The sequence below is a fragment of the Onychostruthus taczanowskii genome, unplaced genomic scaffold, assembly GCF_017590055.1.
Source record: "Onychostruthus taczanowskii isolate IOZ18803 unplaced genomic scaffold, ASM1759005v1 scaffold88, whole genome shotgun sequence".
NCBI classification, from domain to species: Eukaryota; Metazoa; Chordata; class Aves; order Passeriformes; family Passeridae; genus Onychostruthus; species Onychostruthus taczanowskii.
The window spans coordinates 1,867,184-1,893,713 of NW_024506773.1; the positions used below are offsets into that span (position 1 = coordinate 1,867,184).

At 35.8% G+C, this 26,530-nt stretch overlaps 1 protein-coding gene across 1 annotated transcript in view; it reads left to right on the forward strand.

The window, feature by feature from the left end:
* CNTNAP2 (contactin associated protein 2) overlaps window positions 1-26,530 on the forward strand; it is a 1,013,892-nt gene that overhangs the window by 421,692 nt on the left and 565,670 nt on the right. Inside the window, exon 4 of the mRNA XM_041425209.1 lies at window positions 22,366-22,513. Coding sequence (XP_041281143.1) covers window positions 22,366-22,513 — 148 coding nt within the window. The remainder of the gene's footprint in view (window positions 1-22,365; window positions 22,514-26,530) is intronic.

Here is a 26,530-nt window from a genome sequence, read left to right on the forward strand (position 1 = left end):
TGATCTATGTGCTAAGTACATCTATGGTTCTCTAGTTAAGACAGACTTTCTGTTTCCCTGCTTCCTCTGAATGTGTTTTCTATATATCCTTTCCATGTTTCAGGGTATAAACAGGGACTGCCTATACAGTGAAGAGGGAAATTTTCTAACTCCTCATAAAATAATCCTAATATTTACTTATTTCTGATGGAGGAAAAAGAATGTGAAACAAATGAAGTTGAAATGTATGAAGATAAAGTTTATCTTTCCTATTGCAATATTGCAGGGTCTCAATTATATGTGCCTGTGCTGCATAGAACAAAATAAGAACAATTTAAGCATGGCCATAATTAATCGGATGAAAGATCCTTCTATTGTGCTTCCCACATTGTTCACAAGGAAATGCCCGGGGGAAAATAAAATTGGAGGGAGTATGTACAATGCTTTCATTTAAAGCACTTCTAATTAATTTCAACTGAAAGACTTGAGTCACGTGTGGTATTGTTATTTAGCAATCCTCAGTGGATCCTTTCCTATTGCGTTTACAGCTTTCCTTCTCAGACAAACACACAGGCCTATAGTACCTATGTTTCTGGTAATAAATATTATAAATTGCTGCCCCTTTGCTGAGCTTCTTATCTTCTTGAATGTGTTGAACCTACCTGCATTTGATGCCCAGTATGCATTCAGACAGAAAGAAACAGTGGAAAGCTGATCCCTCTGACATTCTCTCCACATTCCTTGTGATTTTGTACAGCTTCTTCATATTCCAATAAAGTGATTTATTTTCCAGATCAAAAATTTAGAGGTTATTTGGTTGTTCTGAATATATGAATATTTATTCATTTATATGAATATTTATTCATATAAAAGTTTCACTTCCTTTTTGAGGGGAGGGTCTGGACCTCCAGGTTATGTCCAAACTGCAGATGAAGCACTGTTTACAGTGGCATAACTCTTTTCTCTGTACTCCTGTACTAGCATTTAATTTTCTTTTTAACTGCTACTGAGCATTGAAATGACTATTTCATGGAACTATTTGTTATAATCTTAAGGTCTCTCTTCTGAATAGTAATGGTTAGCTCAGAGCTCATCATTTTTATGTGAAATTAGGATATTCTTTTCCCCCATGTGGCATTTTACATTTATCTACACTTAATTTCAGTCATTCAGGTTCATAAGACACATTCTGCTGCAGTTCTTCACAGTACCCTCTCATCCTTACCACTTTAAATAATTTAGTACCACCAGAAAACTTTCTTATCTCTCTGCTCACTCTCTTTCCCGTATAGCTTATGAGTATGCTGAACATTTCAGGTATCAGAACATCTCCACTGCAGATTTCCACCGTTAGAATTCAACATTGTCTAATGCTTCTCTTTTAACCATTTAAGGGCTTTCCATGCACTATAAGGCTTCATCACGTAAAAAGCCTTGGGTGAGGAATATTTTCCACAGCTTTATGGAAAATGTAATTGATCACATTTATCCATATGAACATTTGCTCTTTTCATGGACTTCAGTGGATTGGTAATAATGGATTGATTTATAAAAGCCAAGCTTATTCTTCTCAAGTAGATCATAGTTACTTGTTAAGACTTTGTCTAACATAGATGACAATCTTACTGATCTGGTTTTTTTCCTTGCTTTCTGAAGGATGCTTTTTTAAAACTGACACCCTCCTGTGGTGAGGCACCACAGCAGTTACAGATGAGAATTTATATACATCATTGTTAATAATTCAGCAGTTTCATCCATGAGTTGCTTTAGAACCCACGGCTGAATACTGTCTATCTAACCTTTGCGGTTTGTTACTTTTTATTCTGACTATTTGTTCCAAAACTGCTTCAAACTGAGTCATTGACAAAACCCCTTAGAAAGAACAAATTCATGAGGGACATCACCTCAGTTTCATTCAGAGAATGCAAAGAATGCGTTTCACTTTTCTGCCATTGCTTTCCTTTTATATTCTGTTCATTTATCTGATAGTATTTCAGTGTCTAGAAGTCTCTGTTCTTTTGACATGTTTGAAGAAAGATTTATTACTAATTTATTTTTGGTATCTGATAATACAGTCCATAGATCTCACTTATTACCCACTTTTGCCCAAAGAATAGAAGAAATCATCATTTGATCCTAGGCGAGGTCCTTTGGCTTTTCTGTCTCTTAAGATTTAGTGCATTTTTGATGTTTGATAGTTTCTCCTTGACCTTGGAAGAAACTTCAAACTCCATGACACTGTGCATTCATTATCATATGCCTTACTTTCTGAGAGTTAACAATGAAATAATGCAAACCCCAAGACTGATTCTTGAAAAACTCAACCAAAGAATTCTCTTGTCTTCATTCACTTATCACGTCCTCTTGGCTGCTTTCCAAAGCTTAGACTATTTGCCATCTTCTCTATCTCAATTTCTAATCTTCTATGAGTGAATAACGAAGAGTACATTGAAATTTGCCTATATTCCATCTCTGTTACTTAAAAGGGGAAAAAAAAAAACCAAAATAAAAACCAAAAAACAAACAAACAAAAAAAACCAACAAAAAAACCCCACAAAACTAACCAAAAAATGCAACAAATTTCTTGTGGAACAGATATAAGATGGGTTAGTTTATCTCTGCCATTGATGGATTTTATTGTTTCTCAAAGATTTCTATGTCTTTCTTTGCTTCAAAATGTACTTAGTGTTCAAAGTCTTTAGTTTTTTAGGCAGCTATTTTTCTTTCCTTGAACCTGACAAATATGTAGCTTATTTTCAAATACTTTTCATTCCTCATGTCTTTGTTCCTTACTCCCTATTGTCTAAATTTGAAAGATTCATAAATCCTGGCAAGAGGATTTACCATTTCATGTGTAATGTCCTCCATTCTGCTTTGGATAAAAATTATATTGTCTTCTTACTTGTGCCAGACATTGTGTCTACAGGTTTTGTTTCTGATGTGATCATTTCATTTTGAACCTTTCTTTATTAGTTATTTTGCTTTTGAAGCCTACATCCATTTTTGTCTACCTTAATGGAAAAAAAGCTCACCTGAGTATTCAATTCCTAACATCAACATCTCTACGCAATTATCACAACAAAGTATGTTGTCTCATAATTTCTGTCATGAGCCAAGATGACCTTTTCTGTTTAGTACTTTTTCCCCAATCCACAAGTAATTTTCAGTCTCCTCTACTTAAAACTTTATTTTCTAATCACCCCCTCTTTTCAGACTATAAGTTAATAAGAGGTTCTATTTAGGGGGTTTCTATGTGGAAAGTGAGAATATCGTGTCATGTATGTCGACCATAACATGTCCTCTGTATCTAAATTTTTCTGTGATCCAGTAAGATCAACCTTGCTGCTTAAGGAGAGGATGTTTTGGCCTTCATTAAAACATAAGCAAGGGATACAGGATTTTCAGAGTCTCATAACACAGTACATATGTTCACTAGCGGAAGAACTTTTCATTAATATTAGGATCATATCTATTTAGAAAAGTACTTACTAATTCCTTTAAAAATTCACACAAAAATTAAATCTTTTTTTTTTTTTAAACTCAACTCTAATGATATAGTAAAGGATTTTTTGAAAATATACTGCTTCTTCACTGTATAAACTTAATGCAATTTTGGACAGTGTTCTGGAAGGTTCTGCTTACACAAACCCCTACTCTGCAATTTGGGGGTGTCTTACCATGTTGAGCAAACAATACTTAAAGTTTCTGCTGTTCCAGAAACATGAAATCAGCTTGAGATACTTAATCAGACCCAGAAAATACCCAGTGCAACCACTAATTTCCAGATTTCTGGTGTTACCAGACCTTTGTCACCAGAAGTTGACATAAATGTGCATGTATTTGCTGGCTCTAGAATAGCAAATTACATTTTTTAAAATTTTTTTGCTGTTCTTTCTTCTTCTCCACCCCACTATGATTTTTTGCCCTGTTTTAAGGCTTTTGAGAGCTCAATACTGTTATCACAGTAATTAGTGTTTGGCTCTTTGTAAAAAAGTTTGTTCTTTCACAACTTTTATGGCCTTTAAGATGCATCAGCACACTTACAGTCTGAGAAGACATGTTTACTTTAAATGCATAATTTAGGTAGAAGTATAAATAGTTCAGAAATCTTGTAGATGTCTGAACTGATAAACTTTCTCCTGAATAGAAATGCAGTGCCTCACTTGTGCCTAGAATGGGTCAGGTCACTTGCTCAAATATTTCAAATATTATGTCAAGATGTATATGTCAAAGCCAAGTGCATTGTTTGAGCTCCAAACAATTTTTCAGTATAGCCCTAAGGGTTTAATGCTACTTTCAGGAGTACAGCCTTGCACAGCCATAATTAGAACCAACTTCTTATACATTCACATCGTTTACTGCTATAGTTCTTTTTCCCTTAACACAAAAAAAAATAATACGTGAGAAGTCAGCATTCTAACTCACAGACGATGTGCAAAGAAAGCAGAGCTGACTTACTGATTGACCTGCTGGAGCAAAAGATAAGATATTCAGTATTCTTGCTGAGAAAAGTTCTAAAATCCTTCCTCTTAGGAGGACCTCTCATGAACAAGCAAATCACCTTCCTAAACACAGGCAGTGACTTAGATGTCTAGGTATTCAGATAAGATGCACTTGGGGTTATTTGGAAGTAGAGGTAAAAACCTGAGCTACAGTTATAAAATATAAATGAACATTTAGAAACTTTTCTTTACATTCCTACACTGATACCTAATTTTGATATATTTTTGTCCTATAACGATCTTTAATCCTGTATGAAAGAGCAATATAGAGTTTCACTGTTTTGAAAGTAGGTTTTGTTAGCTATGGATTAAATGAGGCTTATAAGAGCCTGGTATACAGTGGTTTTATATTTTGTAAATATAGAACTCTGGTAACAATCTTAAATAAATCATTCTCTATTATTTGTACCAATTTTAAGCACGCAATATTTTCATTTTACTGTTTATGGTACCACTCCATAGATCCAGGTTAACACTTTAGGGACTTTTTGCTAGATTTTAGAATCACAGTTTGGTGGCAAAGCGATTTGAGCAAATTATTTCACTCAATTATTATCTCTAAACATAGTGATGAACTTGCCAGCCCAGAAAAATGACTCCATCTTAAATGCAATCTAATCGGATTTTGGTATGTTTTGTTCCCAGGGACTAGACTTCTGTCAAAACTGAGCCCAAAATACACTGATCTATATAACTGAAGAAATATATATTAATTTTTATATGAACCTTCTATCCATATGTTTCTCTGGCATAGAATACCTAGAATACATCTATTTGTGCAAGCAACTGTTACCAGAATAGTCAGAATTCTTATCTAAACTTTTTCACTGAACTAAGTTTCTATTGCTAGAAGATAAGTTGGGAACTCTGGGGCAGGATTATTCTCATACACAGACACGTGTTCTAGGCACCTACTGTGAAAATCCATTTCCTGCATTTAGGTACCCAGCACCAGCTGAGATACCTCAGGTGTGCTGCCTGGCCACAAGCTGTTGGTTACTATCAGTCCTCCTGTGCCACATCTTTTGAGCTGGATGTCTTGGTAATGTAGCATGTCTGTCACTTCAATTTACCACCTAAATTAAGATCTTGAATCATAGAATTATAGACATAGACATATTGACATAGCTAAGGGGTTGGAATGGACCTTAAAGGTCATCCTGTTCCCCCTGCTAGGTACAGGGACACCTCCTATAGACCAAGTCACTCAAGGCCTTATCCAACCTGGCCTTGAGCACTGCCAGGGTTGAGGCATCCACAGTGTCTTTGGGCTACCTCTTCCAACGTGTAACCACACTCATAATAAAAAATTTCTTCTTAGCTAACCTAAATTTCCTCACTTTCAATTTTTGTTCATTACTCTGTTTCCTATTACTACAGTTCCTGACAAAGATCCCCTCTCCAGCTTCCCTCTAGGATTCTTCAGATACTGGAATGTTCCTATGAGGTCTCCACACAATCTTATTTTTTCCAGGATGAACAGCCTCAGCTTTCTCAGCCCGTGTTCTGAGAAAGGAAGTGGAGATGCTCCAGCCCTCTTATCAATTTTGTGGCCCTCCTCTCAGCTTGTTCCAACTGTTCCATGTCCTTTTAATGTTGGGGACACCAGAACTGTGCACAGTAGTCCAGGTAGAATCACATGTGAGCAGAGCAGAAGGGCAGAATCCCGTCCTTTGACCTGCTGGCCACATTCCTTGTGATGCAGCCCAGTATTCAATTGGCTTTCTGAGCTGTGAGCACACACAGCTGGCTTGGGTGGAGTTTTTCATCACCTGTCACCCCCTGGTCTTTCTTAGCAGGGCGGATCCCAATCAATTCTCTGCCCAACCCATTGGTCTGGGATGGCAGTGACCCAGATGTAGGACCTTGCACTTTGCTTTGTGGAAGTTAGAGAGGTTTACATCAAACCATCTCCCAAGTGTGTCAAGGTCCCTCTGCATGGCATTATCCCTTCCTTCCAGTTTGTCAACTGCACCACCACAGAGCTTGGTGTCATCAGTGAGCTTTCTGAGAGTGCACTTGATCCCACTGTCCATATCACCACCAAAAATATTGTATAACAGTTGGTCCTAGTACCGACACCAGAGGAACACCACTCGTTACTGGTGTTGGTGTGGACTCTTTGTCATCTAGCCAGTTCTTTATATACCCAATGGTCCATCCATCAAATTCATATCTTTCTAACTTGGAGACAAGGATGTTCAGTAGGGCAGTATCAAGCACTTGGCATAAGTCCAGATTGGCAAAGTCTGTTCCTCTGCCCCTGCCCACCACTACTGTTGCCCTGTCATAGAAGGTCAATAGATTTGTCAGGCATGATTTCCCTTTTGTGAAGCCACCTATTACCAATCACATGTTCCTTCCTCGTACCTTAGCACAGTTTACAGGAGAATCTGCTCCATGACCTTGACTGGCATAGAGGTGAGACTGATTGGTCTGTAGTTCCTCCAGTCTTCTGGAGGAAGACTGGAGGAACTACAGTCTTTTTTAAAGACTGTAGTTCCTTTTTTAAAAATGGGACTTACATTTCCCTTTTTCCAGTCATCAAGGAATTTACCTGACTGCCAGGATTTTCCAAAAATGATGGGTAGTAGTTTATAACTTCATGTGCCAACTACCTCAGGACCCACAGATGAACCTCATTGGGTCCCATGGACTTGTGCACATTGAGGTTCCTTGGGTGGTCTCAAACCTGATCCTCTCCTAGAGGGGGCTCAGCGTTTTCATTCTCCCAGTTCCCGCATTTTCCTTTCTCGACTTGGGTGGCGAGGCTGGAGCACTTGCCATTGAAGACTGAAGCACAGAAGCTGTTGAGAACCTCAGCCTTCTCTTTGTCTGGCATATCGGGTCTCCTTTTCCTTCTGGAAAAGGCCCACATTATTCCTAGTCTTTATCTTGTTTGCAACATATTTGTAAAAGCCTTTCTTCTTATCCTTAGTACCCCTGGCCATACACAATTCTAACTGGGTTTTGGCTTCCCTAACCTTGTCTCTAGCTTCCCATACAATTTTTTCTGTATTCCTCTCAGGCCACCTGTCTTCATGCCCACTTTCTGAAAGCTTCTTTTTTTGAGTTTGAGTTTGTGCAGCAGCTCCTTATCTATCCATAGAGGCCTCCTGGCATTTTTGCTCAGTCTCCCTGTCGAGGTAACTTGCTCCCAAGCTTGGAGGAGGTGGTCCTTGAAATTCAGCCTGCTTTCTTGGGCCCCTCTGTCTTGAAGGGCTCTATACAATGAGACTCTTCCAAATAGGTCCTTGGAGAGGCCAAAGTCTGCTCTTCTGAAGGGCAGTGTGCTTGCTGTGTGCCCTCCTCGCTGTCCTCAGCATCATAAACACCATCTCCTGGTCACTGCAGCCAAACCAGCTTTGAAGCACTGCATTCCCCACCAGCTCCTCCCTCTTGGTGAGCACAAGGTCCAGTGTGGCACTTTCTTATTGCCTTTTCAATCACCAGTCTAAGGAAGTTGTTAACCCATTTGAGGAAGCTCAGGGATTGCTTATGCCCTGCCATGTTCTCCCTCCAACAGATATCAGGTGGTTGAAACCCTGCATGAGGACCAGAGCTTACAAGTGTCAGTCTATAGAGGGCTTCATCTGCACCATCCTGTTGATTGGTCTGCTACAGGCTCTCACTGTAACATCCCTTGTCCCTGCCTTCCCTTTAATCTTCTCTCATAAGGTTCTCAGCTGGATCTTCATCCTTCTCTAAGTAGAGCTCCATGCTGTCTAGCCAGTTATTGACATATACACCCCCTACTTACCTCCCTAGCCTCTCTTTCCTAAAAAGCCCAAAACTTTCCATTCCAGTAGAATGTTTGATGGGTGATGATGACTCATTCCCTGGGTTCTGTGCCCCACCTTTGTGACCTACCTGCAGAACAACGGTGCAAACTGCTGTGTCACACCCTTCTCACGTCCCACATCCTTCTAATGTACCACACCCTGTTTGCCTGCTCTGTTTGCTGCCCTCATGGCTGCTCACGCTCCCTGGAAACATTTAAATGGCAAAGCCCTGACAATGGCTCCTGGCAATGCCCCCTCCTTTCCTGCTGGGCTCCTGTGGGCTGCAGGGTCCTGAGGGGGCCTTGGGCAGCCGATCAGGTATCCCTGAGCTTGGGATCCTCCCATACAGCACAATCCAGGTCCCCACAAGACTGACCTCAGTCACCACTGATAACTCTGCTGTTGCCTCTTCAACTAAATCTTGAACACTTACCCCAACTCAGAGAAGGGTCTCGTTTCAAGATGTCACTTAACATTTTAGCCATTTAACCTAATTCTACATAAATGTGTGCATGATGTGAAGTATGTGATTAAGATGTGCTTGATGTTCCATAATGAATTCATATTTCTGTGCCTTATTTCTTCTGTTTTAATCTTCTGTCCTTAAGATAAATCTCTGACTGGAGATGTGGAGGCAGTGCCCTCTCCCTTGCAAAGATGCAATTCCGTGAGCCGTACTTCTCAGAGTGCCTCTGCAGCACTGCAAGCTGCAATGTCCCATCTTCGGGGCCTGGGTTCTGCTGCTTCCTGTTTTACCCAGATCAGACATGTGAGAGAAGGTTATACCACCCTTTCTATGCTGGCAGACCGAGGCAGAGTGGGATTAGTAGTGATATCCTATCACTATAATCAAGATGGATTGATTGTCCAGCTGCAGCCCAGGAACAGATTTTAATTCTTTTGTGAGATGCCATCTACTCCTTCTCTACACTTAAAAATGTTTGTCTTTCTAGTGTGGCACAAGACACAAATCATGCCAGGACTATGGCAAGCTATTGGGAGAAAGAGCCTCTTGAGATACATACTCTCCTTCAACCTTTTCTCTGGCTTTTACATTAGCAGTTGTTTTCCTCTGTTTTGTTATCACAGGGAGCTGAAGTAAGGTTTCTTCAAGTATCATAATTCCAATAATAACATGATAATAGTAACTTGAGATATACAATGTAAAGCTGTTTAAAAGCCCTGCACAATCATCTGCTGCTTGAGATAGATAGCTTCCAAAAAATAAATCCAGCAGCGTCTCTAAATATGTTTTTTAATTTTTCACTCTCTACGTTTCTTAGGCATGGAGGATGTAAATCATTTTGCATACATCAATGGAAATGCAATTCAACTTAGTACTGACATGCAGTCTAATTGGCTTTAAAATTGAATTTTGTTTTTTGAGTGCTAATTTTCAGGTAATAACTTTCTAATTGATTTTATTTTTATGAAGGACCGTTGATTCACTCCCTTCAATGAAATTCAGTTGCCTTCCCAAGAGAATTCATGAAAAGCTGTTTAAAACAAGCATCTATCACTGCTGCTTTTTTCTCACCTTGCTTTGCTCTTCATTCTGTCTAAAGTATGCATTTTATTATTTTTCCATGACCAAGCCTATCTTAACAAGGCTAAGCAATTATATTATGTATATATATGAGTCTGCAATGGTGTCTTTAAAAAATCCCAAACATCTTTATTCACAGATGGATTGAATTTTTTGTTACATTCTTCCTAAAAACTGGATATTAACCATGGCCTCCAATGCATTAATATGACATCTACTTAATATTTCTATCGTTCATTTTAAGTCATCACTTTGGATCACACAGAGATTACTTGAACAAAAAAAGGATTGACAATTTTTAAATGGAAGTGTGAGCTATTGTGTAACATATTGCTTGTATCATTGTCACAGGTGAGTTTGCATGAAGCACACTGGAGATTGCCTAAAAGTTTTCTTTTATCTTACAGTATCACAATCCCAGCTAGATTTTAATGCATAATGTAATGATAATTGGAAACCTTTCGGTGATCCTGTTTTGAATCTTGATATTTAAGTTAGTGACATGACAACAGAATGAATTCCACAAAAAATGAATGAAAATCCTTGCTGTTATTTTAACCTGATTTTTCACATCCATTGTAGGAAGGGAGGAGGGAAGCTAGTGGCTTTAAAAGAAAGCCTGTAAAGGTTTTGGAAGTCAGATCATGCTGTCATTTTGCAAGCTGTCCCAGACAAATTACAGGTTTTGCTTAATTGCCAGCAAATTATTTTAATGTTATAGGAACACAGTGAGTATTTTCTCCCTAGTTTGCCAGGTTCTTAAAAAGAAGTTATCTATAATAGTGCACTATTCTTAGATATAGAGCAAAAGACGTAGTAAGATCCAGTGACTGGATGAACAAACCAAGTAGAAAAAATGCATATATTTAACACTGAATTTAAGTATGGAAAAGCTTCTGTAGGGGTGTGATAAATTTGATTTTTTTTATCACTTTCAGTTTTGGAATCAAGACAGGATAACTGCATGAATGATGCACTCTAGCCCAGACTGTGAACTCGTTAACTGAACTATTGCATGGGAGTTGGCATTGTGTCTACTAACTCCCGAATAGATTAACATAATGCTTTCCTCTGGCCACCAAAGTCAATGAATCTCTTTGGGGTTTTGGGTGTTTTATGTTTTTTTGGTTTTTTGGGTTTTTTTGGTTTTTTTTGTTTTTTTTTTTGGATTATTATTATCCGTTGTTTGGGTGAGCAGAGATGTAAAAATCAGTGAATGGATTGGTTTTGTTTTTAAAGAATCAGTGAATAAATAATAGCTAATTAATTCTCAACAAGCACTTCGAAGAGAATTATCTCTGTCTTACAGGCAGAATAAGTTTCAGAGGCATTGGGAAGTCAGTTTCAGTTCACACAGTAAGTAAGCAGCAAACACAACTGCCAGCAGTCATTCCTGACTGCTGTGCTTATGCTATTACAAGTATTTACAGAGTTTTATCAAATGTCTGTAAAGGCATTTCCTGCAGGTGCTTTCTGTGATCCTGTAGAGAAACAGAGTAACATTATGATGGCCTCTTTCATGTTAAGAGCTCCAAATTCGTTCTGAGCACTTGTAAGTATATTTTCAAAAAACTCTCAGGCAGCAACTAAATAAGTCTAGAGGTTGGAGAAAGGGAAAGATAGGGAGATCCTAGTACCTTTGTCTTTCTACTCCTCCTTCCTATAAATATCCACAAAAGGATGTTTTTGGTTTCTCTTGTATTAGTTTTAGAGAAAGTGATATAACAGACTAATAGCAACGAGATAATGGTGTTTTCACTCTGCTAAAGCTGGTGATGCTACAACACTTTCCCGTACTGGAAAACAGCAGTGTCAGTGTGACGTAGCTTCAGAAAAAAAAACCGTACGGATTCACTGAGTATCTGCCAGCCTTTTTTTTGATCAATTTGAGCCTTTGCATAGGAACAGAACCACAAGCACCTTCTCTGCGCTGCAGCAAATCTTTGTCACAGGCACTCAGAATCATGTAAGACAATTATTGCACCTAAGTAATGAAGATCTTTGTACATGAGAAAACCCACCTTCTCCTTCTACATGAGTAGTAAGACACATGAAGATGTTAATAACAGTGTTGCTCTACTGACACCTAACTTTTCTTTTAAGTTAGTGACCTTGGAGGCTGTTGATACTGCTAAGTGACAGAAAAGAGTGCAATGAATTTATGCTAAACTCAAAATGTCACTGCCTCCTTGGCCAGGGAAGCAGGTATCCTAGCTGGCAAAAATAAATAAACCAGAAATATCTGAGTCAGATAAAATTGCCAGTGCTTGTGAGGAAAAAAAATGGCTTGCACGCAACTAATAATCAATTGACTCTAATGTTCAATCCCCTAAGACTTATGGCACAGCTTAAAATTAAATTTAGGAAGTCTCTGTTGAAAGAAAATTAGGCCTTTACATCATTTTATTACTTGTTTAATGAATTGTAAGGAAAGAAGTGGACAGGTGATCAAAATTTTAAAACCCTTCCCTTTTTCAATTATTGTTTTCAAACTAGATTTATATTTGGTGATTATTAAACAAGGGTTTTGATTTAGGGAAGTCCTCCTTTTTTAGATGTTTACAGCCATTTGAAGGGATTTCAGCTAAAAGATGTCTATACAGTTACCTTTGGAGTAGTAGTTGATGCAAACCTGAACAAAACAACAGCATATAGAAATTCTAGACCCTTATTATCTCTGCAAAAGGGAAAAGTAAAACTTCTGAAAGCATACAGTTGTAAAAATGGGAATGGGATTAAATCAAATTATACACTTTAAAACAAAAATAGGACCTTCAGTATTTCTTATTCCATTATTGTCTCTTTTGTTAAGACATCTAACAGTTTACTAAGTTCACAGGGGTTTCAAATTAAACATTACTTCTTACTCTGAACTTCTCATATAGGTACTACACACTTTTTGTATCAAGGTTGAGAATGGACTTGAGCAGAAGCACAAGAATTCTCCATTTTTCCCAAAATTCTTTCAGTCATGCTCATATTAGCAGGAAAAAGGACAAAAAGAAAATAAATCCCTAAAGAAAGAGGTAGCTTCTGACAATTCAGATATTTCTTTCCACATTCCTTTGTAAAATATTCTTGTGGCTTTTTGGTATCATTTCAAAAAGCCAAGTGGTTAAAACTGTCCTTATGTCCCTTGAAAGATGAGCAGCTATTGAATTCAAGTTGAAGGACAAGCTGGCATGTTTGAAGCCTGTCACACACAGTAATTCTGCCTTTAAGGATTTCTTAGTAATATTCCTTTGATCAGTTTGAAAGGACTATTCTGAGGAATCCTACTCCAGGTATTCTTCTGAGACAAGAATTTTGTGTTTGCTTGCATGCCATTTTGCTTATGATTCTCTGCATCTAAATCCCTTTTAGCCTTACACTGAGTTTTAGAAAGGATCTACACATTTTTCATTGATGTTTCCATAGTTACATTTTGGTTGCAGTTTTTTTCTTGCTCTTGTCATGGTTCACAGACCGTAAGGCTCTAAACTTGTGAACCTTCTTCAATAGGATCTTAATGAAGATGGTGATTTTTAGAGTATGGGCTCTGCCTAGGGTGAACAGGAGGAAAGGAAAATGATTAGTGAGGTTTTGTGTCATAGTTGACATTGATAGCTGCATCACCGTTTGGAATTCTTAACTTTAGTGTATGTGAAATATTTTAGATAAGTTACTTTTATTTTCTTTCATCTTGACATATTATGAGAATACTGTAGCTACAGCCAGAAACATGTTAGTGTTAGATGGCAATAGTGTTATTTTCCCTTTTTTTTCTTTAGTAATTTTTTGCTAAATCTTGACTTAATATTATATGTGAACTTCATTTATTTCCTAAACTTTGTAACTTGCAACTTGGAAGCATGCAAAAACAAAATATTCAAAATTATTTCTAATGCATCATTTTTGTGTTTCTATAATTATAAATCAATTTTGTAATGTTTTAATATTATTTAAGGACAGCTGAAACATGTTTAAAGACAGCTTATTGGCTTTTTAAATCCAGTTTTACTTCCCATTACTGGGAAGCTTATCTGAATTGTAGAGAATATAAGTGCTATTTGCAATTAACTAAAATTCCAGAATTAAATAGATACTGAAAGTACAAAAGAAAAGCACCTGTTTATGAAAAATTTGTGTTCAAAGTTTATTTTATTTCAGTATACATTATTTACTTTATATATGAAGCAATTAATACAGAATAACCAGGCTTTATTCTTCACTGATTGATTTACAATTGTATTCTTGCAACTATTTCAGATATACAAAGTTTTATTTCACAGTTATTTCTTGCATGCTAATAGACTAGTCAGAATTGGAATGATCTGGAAAGCAGTCTCTGGACTCTTCTGCGAATGAAACATAGCAATGAAAACTATTCATAACTGAGAAAATTTTACCTTAAATATTAACTGTCCTGATTTACATATGACTCAAAATAAAAGATTATAAAACCAGCAAGTGCAGTAACTTTTATTTATAGTTATAAACTAAAGTCACAAATCAGTATTTTCTATTATGAGCAATAATTGCTGTTTAGATTGATATTTAACTAATTAAGAGCTAAAAAGCTTTCTGTAGTTGCTATGTCCTTTCTGAAGACAAATGATTCTCAACAGTATTTAAAACAGATTTTGACTTTGTACTTTTTCCTGTAGGGTGTTTGAGTCATTTAATCCGAAGCACTAAGTCAGGGGTGGGGAATGACACTGCTGAGTTAGTGCTTTCCTCTCCTAAGTGCGCCCTGTGGTAAAAGCCTCAACAGTCTGGGTGGCCAGTAACCCAGCAGAGTAGTGGGGCTATGCAGAAGTGATACAAGAAGCATTGAGACAAGAGTGATGGGCAAGGAGTACTGCTCTGAAAATTACTAAAAAGCTACTTTAAAATCATCAAAGTGTGCAAAAATTTCTAAATCCGTCAGTAGTAGAAAGGGAAAGAAAGCAAGGACCACTCTGAGTTCCTCTGTGTTTGACCTTCTCAAGGTGAGAGTTCCTGTTACTGCTGAGCTCTGTGGGCCAGCAGCCAGTGATCAGAGAGCTGTTGCTATTATTATTTCAGTAATGATTGCAATTGCACTTAGATGTTTTGGAAACACATTCTTCCTGTCTCATTCTACAGAAGATGCAGCAGAAGTAATTTTTTGTGTGTTAATGAATAAAATCTCAGAACTTCTGTAGAGAAAAGCAGGTTTTATCCTGTCTGTACAACCATTTCACACTGACTTTTATATTCTTTTTCTTTTAACATGAATCAGTCAGTGGGCAACTTTTTGGAACTAAGGTGTTGATCACATTCTTTATTTTGTAGAATGCATTTATATTGTACCCAGAAAATTTTTTATTACACTGTGCAGCAACTGAAGAGTGGCAAGATTTTAATTTAGTTCCTATTTCCCACTTTGCTTCACTGACCACAAAAGGCTCAGCTTTCTAATTTAGACACCCATGTGAATACTTGACAAAGTGCTTAATAAGAATTATTATTTTTACAACACCATAAAATAATTTAATTTGTACTCCATATTTTATATGTGGAACACAGACAGTGAAAGATTAAGTCAAAAACTACCTAATAATTTTGCGTCTCCCTGGAACTATACTAAGTGCCACAGAAAATTTTTTTGCAGCTTTGTTGTCTAGCATCACATGGGAACTGTCACAAAGAGAATCCAGCACCTGTGCTGTTGGGCACTCTCTATCTGTTAACTTCATGGAAGATGGCCCATTCCTATCTGGCAGTCCACAGGCATGGACATTGTGTACTTCATTCTCTCATGCAAATAAAGGAGCTATCTTAAAGATATAAGTCTTATTCATTAGGAAACCCCATGCTGCTCCTGGAGTGGGTCCTGCAGTGTCTAAGTGTTAAAATCTGTATAGTTTGTTTAAGACTAAATGCAAGATAATGATTACTCCCCAGTGTGTTCAGAAGCTTTTACTAATAATGCAATCAGTTGATCTTAACAACAAAGATGGAATGTTTTTCAGAGGTGGGAAAGTTATATTTTCTCAATTTAAATCAAAATGTAAATGCTGGATACTGAATCTTGGGAACAAATTGCAAAAGACTAGGACAGGCTTCCATTGGCAAAATTTTCCACATCAAGTTCATGTGTTCTTCCTCTTGAATTTAGGTATAGTTAAAAATTAAAACAAACAAACAAACAAACCACCCTAAAACCTCAAGGTATTTCAGCCTCAGCTGTTTAGTGTATCAGGATGAATAATCACAATTTTCTCTCTGGGAACTCTATGAATCTCTCGGGAGTTAATAGCAGGTAATTATGTGCATAAATTAATATCAAAATAATATTCAGGAATTTGTTAAGACTCTGCAGGAAACATAATTTCTACTAGCAGTGTTGAATTTACAACCCTAACTATATTTTAATATTTTTTGTTTATAACAGGTTTAAAAGATTTTAGGATTGTTCCCATTTTATGTCAAGTGGAACAGAACCTATATGGTTCAGCATAGGGGTTGAAATTTCTTCTTCATTATACAGGTCAGAAAATAATTTAGGAGCTTTATTAATATCTGTTTTAGAAATTTTACATGTTATGTTTAGTGTTTTCACCAAAAAGGGAAGAATATCTTTGCCACTGAGATACTTCACACATCTCTAGAATCATGCATTCAATTTCAGGATGTAGAGAAATGTGATACTGTCAGTGCCTTTGCTGTGATGCTTTGATGTCCCATAAAGTAAAATTTAACAGCATCCATATGTCTGTGTTCCTTGTTCATGAGTCTAAAGATCAGGGGAAGAGTGTTATTAAATGGAGTTCTGGGTAAAAGAAAAACAAGCAAAACCCTTCAGTCTGTACACAAGTGCATTGTCAGATGTCCTGCCTTAAGTATTCCAATAATACAAAGTCAACAAAAGGTTTCTGTCCAGTCCTTAAAAGAAGTCAGTTTCCCTAGAAAAATTCAGAAAATTTGGTAATATTTTTGTGCATAAATAAAGGATGAACAATTGTACGTAGAAGTAAGACAAAAACACTTAATTCTTGTGTTTGAGATTTATGAGCAAGATGGATAGGGAGTTCTTTGTTTGTTTAGGCTTCATTACTCAAAGTAAATTAAACAATGATAATAACCAACAACAGTGCCAGCAGAGAAAAGAATGTTTCACTTACATCCAGTTACTGAGTCACATTCTGGATGCAGTAGTTGGGAGGGTGTGGGGATTTTTGGTTTGTATTTGTTTGTGTATAGGAGTTTCATTTTTTTCTCGTTTTAAAAGAAATACTGAAAAATCAATATATTAAAACTCACAGATTTGATAATGAAGCTCATATTTCTAATTTTTCTTTCAGGTATCTAAAATTATGATCAGGTATCATATCTTGCTCTTTAAATTTCTGTCTTTTAAGTTTTAGAAACATTTTCTAGGAACATTATACAGAACTGAAGCCTTACAAGTTATCTATGAATAAAAAAATGACAGTATTCCTTAAAAAATTTTGAAAATTAGAGATTTCTGGAGATTTTTGTTAAAATACCCAAAAATCAAAGTTGCAGTAGAAGAGGTTGAGTTCTTTGTAAAAGATGCTGTAAAATGTTAGTATATATTTTATAAAGATCAATAATGTTATGTTGCTAAATCATTTTGTTTTGTTTTGAAATGTGAAAGGCTAAAAGGCAGCAAATAAGCTTTTTACTTTAGTCTTTGCATGTTATGATAATTCCATTATATTATTCATTAAATTATGATGAATATGTGGTTAGAATTTGTTTTCAGCATACAAAGAGGGAATTTGATCTTGAAAGTAAACTTCCTAAGAATCAGTAGAGAATATAGAGGTGTAAGGTGAACAAAAAGATGGATCTGATTAAAAAATGCTAGGAAAGGTTTTGAGCACAGGACAAAATAAAAGTGCACTAGTGAAAGCCTGCAACGAGATGTTCCTTACTTTGAGTATGTGAGCTGTTTTCCAGAAATTTTTAGCACTACAAACATAATATTGAGGTTATATATATATATATATATATATATTATTATATCACATAATATTGAGGTTATATATTTATATTTATATTTATATTTATATTTATATTTATATTTATATATATACGCACACATATTTACATAAAAGAGAAATGTTGTTGAGGGAAGTATATGGATAGCCACTGAAATTGGGATGTACTGGTAGACTGATAATAGAATCAAGTTCATATGAGCTCAGCATCATCAGCATTATAATGTTTAGTTGATCCCATTTGTTGTTAATCCTGAGCTCTTAGGAGTTCTGGTCATTTTATAACACAAATCTCAAAGATGAAATTCAGCACCTGGTGAATCATTTGAGGATTTCATCATTTGGGATAAGGGAAATACCTGGTATAGCTTTTAATTACTTTCAGATACTTTTTTTTTCCTATTCAGATGCATTTCTCTGTGAGGTGATTATGCAGGATGCTGTAGAAATGTTGCTTTGCTTTGAACGTGTTTGTTTTTAGGGAAAGAGTAGAGTATGCAAATTGTAGTGTTACTAATTGTGCTGTTCAGTGGAGAGAATGCAAAAATGTTTCTTCAAGTAAAAGATTACTGCTTCCTATGACTTTTTACTCCCCACAGTACAGATGAAAGTACAGCAACCTGTCAAAACTGAGCAAAAATGGAGATAACCTAGATCTGTTACTTTCTGATTTTTTTTCTTTATTTACTATTATTCTTTCTTCCTGCAACCTGTTTTCCTACCATGTTTGTTTTATATATTTTTTTCCCCCCTTCTTCTTGAAGTTAATCTCTTACATTCTCCTTTACCCAGTCCTCTTATTCTTGCTGTTTGAGTTTGCATGACACAGTTGGGCTGGGTTTTCATAGGTATTAATCAAATCTTCACCAGCAAAAAGGAATTGATGAAGTTCAGGTTTTGTCTTTTTTTCTTCAATGTCCAAGTAGTAAAGTATGAACAAATGTGTTAAACATCTTCTCTGAAATCTGCTGTGGATTTCAGTCAGCTTGTGCAGAACCAGTTCATGATGTGAATTATTCTATGGCCCTTGGATTGGCCCTGCAGCGCCAATCATTCCACTGCACTGCTGGTGGAGAACTTCCAGCACCTAGCCAGCCCTGCTCTGCTCACTGATGGTTCAGATCCCTGAAAACTCAAGTGTAAAACAGTTTCCAGATTTTCTTTTTTGTGTAATCAGAGGGCTGGCAGCCATAACCAAAACTGTCAACATTACTTTTGTAATCTTTCTAGTTTTTGAAAAAATTATTTGGTTTGGAATTTGGGGATTTTCCTATAAAATACAAAATTCAAGGGTTAGTCAGCTTCATGCTTAGCTCACCTTGGAATCACAAAAAAAACCCAGTTATGTTTCCTGAAGACATATGATGCCTGTCAGTGGATATTTCCATATTTTATAATGGTACTTCTCTTTCCTATTTCTGCCATTTATAGAGCTATAGTACCAGTGAACACAGGCTCTGTACTGTTTTCACTATTGCAATGTCAAAATAAAGCTGGAAGCATAGACTTTTTTTTTTTCAGAAATTCTGAGACATAAATTATTTCTTCCTTTGATAAAAAGGCAAAAAATAACTATCAAGAGTATAACAGTGAGCATAAAATCAAAGTGGTGAAAAAAAGTACTAGTAATTAAAGAAAGCTATGAAAAAAAATTCAGTAGTTCCTCATTTAGGAAAAGAAATATCATCCTCCTGTTTCATGCACTGCCCTATTTTTATCATCCTAGAAAGAGCCTACAGTGAAACAATTTTAGTACTCATCTGAATAGATCATTAATTTGGATAGAGAATTCTTCACCTGAATTAAGTGAGGTGAAGAATTAATTTTCCCCTTAACTAAGTTAGATTCTCTGGCATATAGGTGATGATGTTTTTCAGTGAAATACGGGATCTCTTCTCTGCTTTGCAGAGAGCCGAGAAATTGCAAATATCTTTTTGTTTATCCAGTTGAGGATCTAACCACCATCCTTCCATCATGTTACTCTTTGGTTAAAGTATGAAAGTATCCACTTTTGTTCACTTAACATTTCAGGCGTTTCTGTGCCTCTTATTTCAGAGATAAATTCTTTAATGCTGAAAATTTCTTTTTAACCCTTTATTGTAAAAAGCATTTTTTCAAAAGGAGATTTTGTAATGTTCTTTCTTTGTCCATAGAATTGAGTACTGCAAAATGGTTGCAAACTGTCCTGTTCCTAACAGGAAGTTAGAAACATTTTGGTCACTTCTATTTACACACTACTGTTAAGCTATGTGCTATTTCATTACAACACTTAGGTGAATTTATAATTTAGCTCTACCATTTTTAATTATTTATTAGAATGTAGTTGTTCTTTAAGTACAGGATAAAAAATTGAGTCTGAATCTTAACTTTACGTAGCTTTGCTTCCAAATTTTCCAAACCCTTACCTTCACTTTTCTCCAGGTTCTTTAGTTGTGCCAAGATAATTATACTGAATGTCTCTCCAGTGTCCCCATGTACAGTGGGATGGCTGAAGCATGTGAAGTGGATAATGCCAAAGTGAAATTTAAAAATCACACAATTTTTGCTGTAAACTCTGCTGAATTACTGATTATTTATTTAATTTATTAATTTTAAACTGTATTAGTTGGACTGCTAAAATATGTTATCTGCCTTATAAACCTGCCCTGGTAAAGTTTGAAAATTACTTGGAGCTAAACAGAGTTTCCTCTTCAGGAGTGACAAAAATCTTGGTGAATATATTTGAAAGCTCCATTTAATATATGTTCAAAAACATTGTTTAGGAAGTATTTGGGGACTTATTTTCTTATCTTTTTTTTTTTTGTTCTTATTCTGTTGCTGTCCTGTGGAGCACTACCTTTGAGAAAAGCGGTTGTGGCTAATAACATTCCCAGTCTTTTTGTTGCAATGTGAGCTGAAATATGAAGCGGCTTACAGAAGTCAGTACCCAATACAAGCAGAGAAGCAGAGAAATTGTTTATTAGAACAAAGAATTTTGGAGTTGGGCTCATGAGACAGTATTTTACAGATAAGTGAGCCATTTTGATAAGTTTCCCAGTTTGAGTTAAAGAAAAAGCGTATCTGGCAATAATATTTAAGTGACTTAATGAGATTAATAATCTGAAAAACGTGTCTAATTTATATAGGTATTTACATTTTTTCTGAAAAACAATAGTTTTGCAAGGAGGCTTCTTATTGTAAAATTTTATATTTTATTTTTCTTTTTAGCCAGAGATTCACTCCCTATTAAAAAAATAATAAAAGATCTTCTATTAGAGTTGTGGGTCTAAATTATACTTTTAAATCCTATTGGCCAGAAAAGAAGATTTTATATTGTGCATAATTTGCAAGGTCCTGTAAATTGATTTTTCAGTCTTGCAATAATGGATTTTGTCCTGGTATTTGCATTATCCACAAAGCATGTATTACTGTTTCCCATGTATTTAAATGAAGGCTGTGTTTAAAAGGTACTCTTCTGCTGGAGACTAAATGGAATGTGTTTTATTGATCTGGGACTCCCTTATTCTCTGTTGACTATGTTTATGCATTCAGCAGAGGTTACTGATTCATATAGCAATAGGAACCCTTGAAATGCCAGGTACCTGCTGGGATCAGCTCTCTTTCAGACAAAGGACTGGTAAAGCACAAATCAGGGTAAAAAGTTTGGAGAGCTATAGAAAATACTTTTGATTTTGAGAATCTTTTTAATCTATAATTTAATTAAATTGTGTAGAAAATATCATGTTTTCCTATATTCAGCTTCCTTTGACCATAACACTTCTAGGAAATTTAAAAAAAAATATACAAATAAGCCTGAACCAAAACAACCAGCAAACCTACATTTAGTAGGATTTTGATAAGATTATACCAAGCATCATAAAATTAAAACATTTCCAAATGGAATTTACTCTTGAACTATGGAGCATTATCTTGCAGGCTCAGTAAAACATACATTTTTAAGGGAATCAAAATTCTTATTCCCTCCATGAAGTTCTTTGATTCCTAGAACAAGATTAAGAAAGCAGGCAGCTGCTCAGCAGGATTTTTTGTTGTTCTTCAATGTATGCTTTCCTTTGTCTTCTCTTCAGCTCAGAAGAGAGGACTGTTCAGTTCCTTATACCACCCAAATATATAAGTACTTCAAAGACACCAATTAATGTCTCTTACTAAGTTATTTATGAAGTGAGGAGTGTCATCATCATCGTTTAGCTCATCAGTAACTGCAGCACAAAAAAATTAAGGTGAATGTAACTGTTAATGTGTTTTAATCTTGTGAGTCCACCAAAGAATGGTTCCTGTGCATTTTCCTTACATCTGCCACTACCTGGGTCTACTATGCATGGTACAAGATAATTATTCTTCTAAGAAATATTTTGTGAATAACTAGTTTCTCAGCGTGTAATTAGTTATTCCTATAACTGTAAGCAAAAGACCACCTTAAATTTTATCTCTTTCAATATTTTTATGATTATAGTTTGCAATAGAAGTCCTTATTATGTGAGGGGTTTTTTCCACTATTGATACTTATTAGAGGATTTATTATGTATTTCTTCAGATGCCAACCATATAGGCACTAAAACTGATATTTTTTTCCTTCTTTCCCTTAGGCATTTCCGGGAAATACAAATTCTGACAGTGTGGTCCGGCATGATCTGCAACATCCAGTTATTGCTCGCTATGTAAGGATAGTTCCTTTGGACTGGAATGGAGAGGGCCAAATTGGGTTAAGAATTGAAGTCTACGGTTGTTCCTACTGTAAGTTTTTTCATGATGATCCTTTTTTTTCTCCCCTAAGTAAAAACTCACTTTGAATTTTGGATTAAATCCATATGTCAAAGACTTTGACAATCCTGACCTTGGGTCCAGGATTGCTAGTTGTGTTACCTAGGGCTTCGTGAAATATTTGTTGGAACTTTAGTTCTGAGTTGATAGTTTATTTTTCTCTGGAAAAGATGCAACATTGGAATTTGCAATAGTGCTTTGAAGTTGCTCCTTCTCATCTTCATGGTTTCTGTTGTAGAAGGCTTTGGCTATTGCGTAGGCTTGATTAGTACATTTGAGGAAGAGATCATGTTCAAAAAAATGTCATGCTGCTTCTTGAGAGATAAAATGGAAAGAGGACATAATTTAATGCCTGGTGCATTTTCTGAGATATTTCATTGAGTATTTGAATGTGACTTCTGAATTTCTTTGAAAATCTGGGTGAGCAATAGTACAAGTGCTTCCACAGCTAAGAGCAGAACTGATAATGCTTTAAGAAATTGTGCTCTTCCTTTAATTCAACCCAGCCAGTGCTTAAGTCATCAAACCTGCAAAACTGAGTTTATGATATCCTATTTCTATGTTCTTTTTAGGCAGTATCCTGGATTTGTTGGTATTTTAGCTGGAAGATGTTATTTGAGATTTTTCTTTTTAAAACCAGACTTCAGAATAAAATGTGGAAGACTCATCACTGACTTCCTTGGGTGGCATAAGCTGTTTTTGCCATCCTGACTAGCAAAACCAGGTGTAATTTCAGTTGCCTTTTTTTAAAAAAAATTGATTAGACAGTGAAAAGGCTCCATACTTTCATTCAACACCAATGGAACCATGAGGAATAGAGTTTTGATATTATTTACCTTATTTCCATATAATGAATGTTTTAAAAATGTGTATTGAATCAGAGAGAATTTCCCAATGGCTGGAACTTAGTTGAGAAATCAAATCAAACTTGCTATGGTGTTGGTGCTGCTGTACTGGGGATACATATGGTTGTTATAAATATTTGCTAAAATACCAGAGCAGGACCTATTGCACTAAGGCAAAGCATAATGGTTTAAACTAAAAGGGGGTCAACTTAGGTTAGATATAAGGAAGACTTTTTTTACCATGAGGGTTCTAGAACACACTAACACTTTACCCACAGAGGCCAAGGATGCTCCATCCTTGGAAAAATTTAAACTCATGTTGATTGGGGCTCTGATGAACCTGATCATAATTTTACTGATCTAGTTGAAGACATGTCTCATTATTGCAGACAGATTGAACAAGATGGCCTTTAAAGGTCCCTTCCAACCCAAACTGTTTCATATTTCTATGATATCTGTTGCCTGAGGAACTGTAGGTTACGCTAAAGTTAATTCTTACTCAAAGAGAATTGAGCTTCTGAAGTTTTAGGCACAACTCTGATTATTCAGTACATGGCTCTTAATAAACAAGAGTTTACCATCATACTGCTAAAATGTTTTATGTGCTCTTTTAAGTACACCAAACACTACAGCATGGCTAATTTTCCATCATAAAAAATACTTGCTTCTAAGTATACCTCCTTGCTTGTACATCAAATACAAATTCAGGCATTTGATTCAAAAAAACAGCACCTAGTTTACTGTCAAATGTAGCTCTCTTTAACAGAATAAAATGTAGCAGAATCAAACAAGAAACTCCACGACATTTACTGCAATATTTACACATAAAAAATGTTACATTTTGATGGAATGAATAGACAAAATGCTGTAGGTATGCAACAAGATACTTTTAGAGGTTTAAAGTAAATGTGAGAAAAAGTAAAACATGGCTTGCTGACAAAATTATTTTAGTTGTTTGATGAAAAGTTGCTTGCTTGCTGAACTTTTGGAGGAGAAGAACAAAGAACACAAGAACACAAAGTATGGAACTGTAAAAATACTGATAAAATGTGTCTTCACAGAATAACTAAGGTGGCACAATATAATTTCATAATTTTACTGATAGAGTATTACTGGTCTGTTTGTATTAGAACTTACGTCAGTAATCATTGGAGATTTTTTATTTTAAGGTTTAAAGTAATATATTCGGGTTTTATGTGTTCAACATCTCTGCTACAATGCAGTGTGGTTTTTACATGCAGGAATTGGGCTGCTCCCAAAATGGTATCAGTAGAGAGCAGCAGAGCAGCTGAGAAGAAAACTAAAAAATAATTGTGTAAAGAGAGAGAAAGGCAGCCCTTTGGTATGAATACTGTAACCAGGGAGTACTGTTTACAAATTCCCAGCTTGTCTTCAAATGAATTATTTGGAGCCAGGTGTAAATGCTGAACCTTTCCATGTAGATGTGTCCTTTGATAGAGGCCAAGTTTTTAACCTTATGATTAGAAGTGCATATATTTGCATATAAATATAAGCACTGCCATTAACCGGTGTTATTTGCAGATTAATCCTTCTGTCATTTAAGGAACTAACCATTTTGATAATCACCAGTTTTAAAAGCCTGGTTAGCAAACAGGTTTCTACTCAAATCTGCCCCAATTTTTGGACCTATTACCTAAATAAAAGGCTGCCCAATATATCACAATTATAATTTTTCTTTTAGTTTAATAAATTAGTGTATTCTGTTATTTAGATATCTTCAGATACAAAATTCAGATTTTCCCACATTGCATGCAAGGTTTAATTGCAAAGCCATGCACACTGACTGTTAAAAATCTTTCCTTGAACATTACTGCAACCTTGTCATTGGCCTCAGACCTTTAAGAAAAATGCTTTCCTCATATTGAACTGCTTATTCAAACGCCAGGTCACTAATTGCCGTATTTCTGGTTCCTATTTTGTTTGTATAAGATACACATTTATACAGGTGAAATCCATGTCCTTCCTTGCCCAGCAAATCGACTTTAAAAAGAGGTCTGTTTTCCAGACAGCAATTAAACTTCACATCTGTACCCTGAAGAGGTTGATAGCATTACCAAATCTTCTTCTTTTAGTGTTTGTTTTCTTGAAGTCTAAAAACTCTTCTTTTAAATATCATCTCTGTATTTTGTGTAAATGAGATCTGTGGGGGTGTCTTCTATCAGAAATCACCAAAAAAGAACTATGGCCTTACTCTACAAAAAGGTTCAGAAGGAATTTTTTTTTTTCCTATAGTGGAAAACTGACTATGTCTTAGTAAAAAAAAAAATACAATTGGGTAAAGAACTTGCTTAATAGCTACATTAATGCAGAAATTGCATGAGCAAAATAAGCTTGAAAAATCACAGCAAATAGACTTATATAACATAGAAAACACTTTTTGGTTAATGAAACTTTCAGCTTTTATCTTAAAATTATGAATTTCATAAACCATAAAGGGGAAGAGGGTCTTTACACTTGAAGGAACATCATACATCTAAAAGCAAGTCACAAAGAAAAAAACAATATAACCAAAGTCAAAATATTCGCTGAAATCAGCTAAATGAAAACTGATGGCTAAATTTCATTCGTTCTCTTTTGGAGATAGAGAGCAATGGCACATGACATGGATCTTCCACCATGTTCACTTTTATGAATTTTTGAGACAGGCAGCAAAGACATGGCATCTGGAGGCCATGAAAACTACAATATAGTACTTTTACTACTGATTCATGAAGATCATAATAAGCTCCTGCAGGATCATTGCCATATGAATTGTTCTCTTAATCTCCATCCTGTGGCAGATAAATGCCTACAAAAAAAAGGACAAAAAGCATATTATTGCATAGGGTTTGGCTATGCTTTTCAAGGTAGCTGAAAGAGGCCTTCTGGGTCATGAAATCCTATGAGAGGAAAACACTCATGGTACCTTTATTCATAGAGGAGTTTTTAATATGGCTGTGCTGATTTTCTGGATCTAAACATCTTTTTAATGCAATTGCACATTTGATGGTAAAAATTTTCAAATTCCCGATGACTCACTTCTGAATTGTAGGATATACTTGAAAAAAACCAAAACAACACCTGGAGATGGCAGAAAGCCATGCAAATATTCAATATACTCAAGGCAGAAACAATTATAAAGCTC